At 36.1% G+C, this 7,818-nt stretch overlaps 1 protein-coding gene across 1 annotated transcript; it reads left to right on the forward strand.

Moving 5' to 3' along the window:
- The first annotated feature begins 274 nt into the window (after window positions 1-274).
- On the forward strand, window positions 275-4,880 carry LOC107590750 (eukaryotic translation initiation factor 3 subunit F-like). The gene is made up of 7 exons (XM_016279657.1): window positions 275-292; window positions 1,179-1,258; window positions 3,018-3,155; window positions 3,250-3,341; window positions 3,494-3,630; window positions 4,174-4,287; window positions 4,765-4,880. The coding sequence occupies exons 1-7, from the start codon at window positions 275-277 to the stop codon at window positions 4,840-4,842; spliced, it is 657 nt and encodes a 218-aa protein (XP_016135143.1). The 3' UTR covers window positions 4,843-4,880.
- The last annotated feature ends 2,938 nt before the right edge of the window (window positions 4,881-7,818 follow it).

Consider the following 7,818-nt stretch of genomic DNA (forward strand, 5'->3'; position numbering starts at 1 on the left):
CATAAATCTCGCTACCAATGGTGATTAAATCTAAAGATCGGTTAGCTCATATCACATCAAACCCTTGAAATTATTGTTATACTTTATTCTCAAATGATTATTGTTAAAGGGATAGTTCACCCAAAAATGAAAATTCTGTCATCATTTGCTCACCCTCATATCGTTCCAAACCTGTATGAGTTGCTTTCTTATGTTGAACATAGAAGATATTTTGAAGATTGCTGGTAATCAAACAGTTGGTGGTTGCCATTGACTTCAGTAGGAAAAAAATACCATGGAAGTCAATGGCAAAGTAGGCAAGTTGAAACACTTCTTAAACCTGAAATGATTTTTGTAAATTCAGTGGTCAAATGCTGTGTTTGAAAAATGAAAAAGAGAAATTAGGGAGAATCAATCAATTATGAATCATTTTTTGCTATTGTGTGAATAATATGTAATCATGTAATCAATAAAAAGTAACTGTAGTCTGATTAAGGGTATTTTAAAATGTAATTTAATCTAATCACAAGTACTTAATTTTTGGAATCTGATTACGTAATCCAATCAGTTACTACCCAGCTCTGCATTTAACACATGTGCCCAAGTTAGTTTGTCACCAGTTTTCCCACAAAGTCTTGTGGAGTGACTCACACAATCTTATTTTAAAAGAGCATTCTCTTGGGGATTTTTGAACACAGTTTTAGGAACTCAGAAGGACTATTTTTACACCACGGGACTATTAAGTGAACTAGTTCAAGCTAATTTGTGATTAAAATTATGGCTCAAAATTCACTTGGAAAAATTTAAAGAAATGGCAGTCAGGAGCATCATACAATATCTAATTATGATATATAAAAACACTATCCCTAGTACATAAAGTCCAAAAATCAAAAACCACGAGTTTTATTATATATTATATATTTTCAGCATTTCAGTGAACAGCTGAATATATATATATATATATATATATATATATATAACAGCAACATATAGCGGCTACAAAGAAGTACCAGTGATGTATTTGTGGTATCTGAATGTTACCAGAAATTACCATGGTTTTTGAACATGTAGTATCAAATTTGTGGGCTTCCAGCATGTAAATATTATAGTACATGAATTTCTAGAACTTGATTCTTCATACTCCGAGCGAACAGCACACAAAAGTGACTTCATCCTTATTAACTGTGTCTGTGTCATAGGTGGCTGTTGACATGGAGTTCGCCAAGAACATGTACGAGCTTCATAAGAAGGTTTCACCGAGTGAAGTCATTGTTGGATGGTAAGTGGCCACTCATGCTACCATAACCAATTTGATTAACTTCGTTTGGCAGGATCTGTTGATGTTATTGATGTTGATCACAGCAGAGATATCGTGAACTAAATCCATAAAATACATCTTTGTTACTTGAAATAAAATATTAAAAAGTACATAGACATAATAATAGAATTGACAAAAAAACTTAAACTTTTTCAAACTTGAACATAAAAACTATTTCAAAATATTTATTAAAACTACAATAGTATTTTAATGATACCAAAATAACACTTTCACAGTAGAAAGGCCTAGAGAATGTAGCCAGCCGCGATACAGTTGTCTTAAAGGAATTGTTCACCCAGAAATAGAAATGTACTTAACTTCTACATTAGAACAGAATTGTATCACTTCCTCACCAATGGATCCTCTGCAAGGAATGGGCGCCGTCACAATGAGAGTCCAAACTGCTGATAGAATCATCACAGTTATCCTCTCCAGTCCATCAGTTAACATCGTAAGCGAAAAGCTGTGTGCTTATAATACATAAATCCATCATGAAGACATTGTTAGCTTCAAACTGTTGCTTCCAGCAAATATAAAGAGTCCTCTATCCATAATATTGTTTTCTCAGTGAAAAGGTCATTTTGTCTGAATCATGAGAGAAATATGGATCAAGCAATAAAAGCTCAAAATATTTCTTTAATGATGGATTTGTTTCTTACAAACACTCAGCTTTTCACTTCACAAGACATTAATTGATGGACTGGAGTGTTTGTGGATTATTGTGATGTTTTTATCAGCTGTTTGAACTCTCATTCTGACGGCACCCATTCACTGCAGAGGATCCATTGGTGAGCAAGTCATGCAATGCTACATTTCTCCAAATATGTTCCATTAAAAAAAACAAACTCATCTACATTTTGGATGCAGGAGATTAAATGCAGCAAATTTTCATTTTGGGTGAACAATTCCTTTAAAATGCAAACATAAGCGTAGTGCTGCACGGTAAATCAAAAAGGAATCGAGATCGCGATTCGACAGAAGCTGCGATTGTCATGCGTATCTTTCAGTGAAGCACGGTTCTGTGATCAGCAGTAAATCTCCATCCAAAGGCCAGAGGGCGCTCTCGCGCGGAAACTTCAAATACGCCTCGCAGAAGAAACCCAGGAAATGCCTATAGCGGTAGCTGGATAAACAGAAGATTCAAGTGCTTTCATTGATTCAACGTGACTAATAAACACATGACTACAACAATATACGGTTTATCTGAGTTCTTATTATAATTTTCATTAAAATAAAGTATATTTATAATGCAATGCCTTTATCACTGCTTAAATACTATGAAATATGTTGCGTGCCTTATTCTGTGTAAGAAGCCACATCATCTCACAGAAGGATTTATTTCAAACACTCGACTGACGTTATGAAGTGAGTTGGGAGTAAAAGCATGTTATTAAATATGGTATTTTCACATACTTTCAGATGGAGCAGCATTTACTTCACAGTGCCGTAGTTCACTGAGAAGCTATGCAAACAGCTGTCATTATCTCGAACGATTTCTTCGATTTCAGAATCGCGCAATAAAATCGTCTGCGATTTAATTTTTTTTGCGTAACTTGTCAGTGAACTATGACTCCGTGTAGTAAATTCTGCTCCATCTGAAAGCACGTAATGATGATTTACTGCTGATTACAGAACCGGCTTTTTAAACAAAATGCACATGACAATCGCATTCGATTAATCGTGCAGCCCTACATGAGCGTAATTTATTTGTGTCTTGCAGGTATGCCACAGGATATGACATCACAGAGCACTCCGTTCTGATCCATGAGTATTACAGCCGAGAGGCGCCAAACCCCATTCACATGACCGTGGACACGGCACTGCAGAGCAACAAAATGAACATCCGTGCCTATGTCAGGTAAGATCATCTGGACAAAGGTAGATTATTTCTTGCTGATGACCAGCTCTCCTCTGCTGCAGTAACGGTATTTATTTGCTGTTTGGGCTGTTAGTTCACAGATGGGCGTTCCAGGCAAGACAGTTGGTGTCATGTTCACCCCCCTGACAATCAAGTACATTTACTATGACACAGAGCGCATTGGAGGTCAGAATTTTTTCCACTCTTTTGTGTATTATTCATTAATACGGGTTTACACAATATTTTGGATTGGAATGTTGTTATAGTTGCATGTTTTAAGAATCGCGTATTTTCTTTTGAGCACATTCTCATTATGGATTAAACGCCTCTCTCTATAGTTGACCTTTTACAGAGGACTCGTGCATCTCCCAGTCGAACCAACGGACTGACCACAGACCTGGCCCAGGTGGCCAGTGCAGCAGGACGCGTACAAGAAATGCTGTCCACTATGCTCTCATATATAGAAGATGTACTGGTGAGTGTCTCTTTTGGCCATAACTCATAATTCTTTTTGGTGATCTATTTGTTTGAGGAAATTTGTCTAATCTTCTTACAGCTTTAAGAGTGATTTAATTTCAAGGGCTGTTCTTACTAAGCGTTAATCAATTGCTTTTCTGCACAGAATACTTTTTTTTTCTTTTTTTTAATATATATATATAAATGATGACTGCATATTATAATTTGTGTATAAATAAAATATAGTATAAATATGTATATTTTATTAATATTGATTTATATATTACCATAGTGTAATTTAGACTAAAAATACTATATACCTTAAATATTATAGTATTTAAATGTGCCTAGTGTATAATGTAATGCGTAATAGAATTATATAGAATTTAAATGTATAAGGAGTATAGTTTAATGTTTGAATGTGTATTTAATTATCTTATGCATTAATAATAAATACATATATAATGTCTCAAGAAGCCACAAGTATAATCAACACCTGTTCTTGTAGGATGGTGACACAAGATCTTACCAGTTTAATAACGCAAACGTTTTTTTTGTCTAGTCTGGAAAAGTGATGGCAGATAACAGTGTTGGTCGTTACCTGATGGATCTTGTGAACAAAGTGCCGAAGATTACAGCAGAAGACTTTGAGAGCATGTTGAACTCCAACATTAATGTGAGTGACGTTCAGTACAATATGATATTCTGTATGCTTGACATGCTTTAATATCACGGTTTCCACAGTCATAAAAAATCCGGAATTAATATATTTGTAATTTAGTGTTTTCCATGAAATTCCTTTTGTGAAAAAGTGAATGTTTTATTTGTGTTCTAAAATATTTAATCAGCTAGTTATTGCAAATGATGTTTATAGTGATAGTCATTATATAGTAATATAGTGATATAATAGTGTATATAGTAATATGATGTTTTTAAGTGAATCTGTGACTTGATCCAACTGGTTCACAAATGTTTTTTAATGGTATGTCAGCCAATCTGCCTGAATCCAAATGATTTTTAAGAAAGCTTTATCCAGGAAATCACAAAAAAAAAAAGAACAAAAAAGTTAAGTAATCTTTGAAACCTGTAAAGATTGAACCATTGTTGTGTGCTGGTGTTTCTGAAGTGCTCGGACTCTTCTGTTTCCTTGCAGGATCTGTTGATGGTGACCTACCTGGCGAACCTCACTCAAGCTCAGATCGCGCTTAATGAGAAGCTAGTTGTTCTGTGATCAGAAATTAAAATAAATCATGTTTTTCATTTCGACAATCTGTGATTTTTATTTATTTTATTTTTTTTAAACATTGTGCTTAAACAGCTAAGTGCTTGTGAGAATATTCCTTAAAACGGAAAAAAAAGAAAAGCGATAGTTTGCGCTAGATTTTTAATTGTATCATTGTTTTGAAAATAAGCATACCAGCAAACTAGTCGCTTTTCGACGAAATTCGACGTTTTGAATCAAAATATGTAATTTATGTGAGTCGTCTAGATCCGAGGGGGGGGGGATCTGGGCAGAGAGAGAGAGAGAAATTGCGAGCTGGTAGACAGGAGTGTGTTCGACCAAAGTCCCTTTCTCGGTTTGACTTGAAGCAGCAATGAATGCGCAGACTGATCGCTGTATGACATCAAAGCACCGCGAGAGTTACAGAGAGCAGATGGCTCCACATGCTTTCGAATGGTACTCGCGGTACAGGTACCTCGCGGTACTTTGATGTCTGATCGGTCTGGCACTGCTGCTTTACCTCGGCTGCATACGAAACACACCTCGGCTGCATACGAAAACTCTAAAATGCTGCCTCTCCGGAGATACCTTCTTCTGATCGAATTTTGAAGGCAGCATAGATGTATCCTTCACTGCCTTTGATATCCCACAATCCTGTGCATTCCATTCTGTGACAGTTGAGCTAAAAACTAAAGATGGCATCTGAAAGTTGCGTTTGGTGGTCAGTTTGTGTGTAAATGTATATTTCTGACTAACTTTTTGCACTTTTGAAATTTCTAGTGAGAAATCAGTATTATAGTAATTAAATATTCGTTTAGTTATCACAAAAACTCTTTCTATTTTGTTGTAGATCATTAAACCGTTACGCTGCCTCAGAAGCCTGTCCGAAATCAGTTTCATGCCTTCGTGCAAAAATGCTGCCTGCAAAGTCATTGCCTCATGAGGCAGCAAGACAGCAGCCCAAGTTTTCGGATGCAGCCCTCATCTCACAGCCGGTCCATTTTGACCAAGCGGCAACCTTCCGGTCGCTCTCGTGAAACCAACACGGAAATTACTTAAACTGTAATTCATCAACTGGCCGCTAGTGGCTGGCTGCAAAAGGGAGTCAATCCCATAGACTCCCCATGTTAAAATGCCCAACTTTACAGCAGAAAAAAACAGCCTGGTTCAAAAAAAGATTTTTGTCTATATAGCTAATTTTGCCCTTCATGACAACAGTGAGGGGGGTGAATTTTTTTTTATAACTCATCCGTTTAAATTATATTAAGCCTTAAAGTTTTGCATAATTAAGGGCGCGGCCACGAGTGGCAGGTGGATTGCCGCTGCTGTCACCGGTGTCGAGCTAGGTGTGGGCGTGGTTTCAGCAACCAGCTCCCGCCTCTTTTCCCATTTTCGATTATCCGGGAGTGACGCACTGCCAAGATGGCGACGGCCGGATCCGCCCACTTTGAGCTTCAAAAACGCTCTTTAGAGATCTACGGGTGACGTCATGGACACTACTTCCATGTTTTCTTTTTACAGTCTATGGTTTTGATGGAATGCTTATGCTCACATCCGCATGTAAACATGTCATCGGCATGGAAGTTCTTCATTGTGAGTTAAACAGACACAAAGTTCGCAATTTGTGATACAATATTGACTGTTTTTGCTCAAGTTCGCTGACGAAGTTTCAATCAAAGCCACAGCAGAACTGTATTGTGCCTCCGTCCGAGCAACACAGCGGTTTCGAAACTGAATGAATCCACGTTTTTGAACGAATCAAGTGAGTCAATGATTCAGTAACCCATTCATAAAGACTGTAGTCACTTGCCTTGTTTTTGAATGAATCAGCCATTTGAATGAATGACTAATGACTCGCTCATTAAAAGTCATTTACCCTCATCTACTGGTGGTTTGTTTTTTTCATATTTATAATATTGCATTTTCCCCAACGTTTTTAACTTGTATGTTCACAAATATTTAAAACTTATATAAAATGATTTATGCATTTGAAAGAGCAACACAGCGGTTTCGAAACTGAATGAATCCACGTTTTTGAACGAATCAAGTGAGTCAATGATTCAGTAACCCATTCATAAAGACTGTAGTCACTTGCCTTGTTTTTGAATGAATCAGCCATTTGAATGAATGACTAATGACTCGCTCATTAAAAGTAATTTACCCTCATCTACTGGTGGTTTGTTTTTTTCATATTTATAAGTATTGCATTTTCCCCAACGTTTTTAACTTGTATGTTCACAAATATTTAAAACTTATATAAAATGATTTATGCATTTGAACTTGTGGTGTAAATGAATTTATGGCACCTCAACTTCATTAAACAGTCTGTGTAAATACATCTAATGCCACTTCAGATGCAGCTTCTGTTTTCTCTGCAGTGAAGAGTATGTTGATAGTATGCGCACTCTAATGGGAACATTAAAATTTGCAATAATAAATTACTCCACTGCTCACAAAGTGAAGTATGAACACCAATGACAACAGAGTTGCACTGTCCAAAAAGTTTGTGGTAATGTTTTTTTTTTATTGCATTTTCCCCAACGTTTTTAACTTGTATGTTCACAAATATTTAAAACTTATATAAAATGATTTATGCATTTGAAATTGTGGTGTAAATGAATTTATGGCACCTCAACTTCATTAAACAGTCTGTGTAAATACATCTAATGCCACTTCAGATGCAGCTTCTGTTTTCTCTGCAGTGAAGAGTATGTTGATAGTATGCGCACTCTAATGGGAACATTAAAATTTGCAATAATAAATTACTCCACTGCTCACAAAGTGAAGTATGAACACCAATGACAACAGAGTTGCACTGTCCAAAAAGTTTGTGGTAATGTTTTTTTTTTTACTTGATGCATATGTTGTCTTTTTCCTTTTTGTTGTCAGAGTGCACCAGATCGCTTCATTTACATATTTTAGGGGTCATATTATGCTGCTAAAAATAACATTATTTTGTGTATTTGGTGCAATTAAATGTTTATG

The sequence above is a fragment of the Sinocyclocheilus grahami genome, unplaced genomic scaffold, assembly GCF_001515645.1.
Source record: "Sinocyclocheilus grahami isolate Dianchi unplaced genomic scaffold, SAMN03320097.WGS_v1.1 scaffold132.1, whole genome shotgun sequence".
NCBI classification, from domain to species: domain Eukaryota; kingdom Metazoa; phylum Chordata; class Actinopteri; order Cypriniformes; family Cyprinidae; genus Sinocyclocheilus; species Sinocyclocheilus grahami.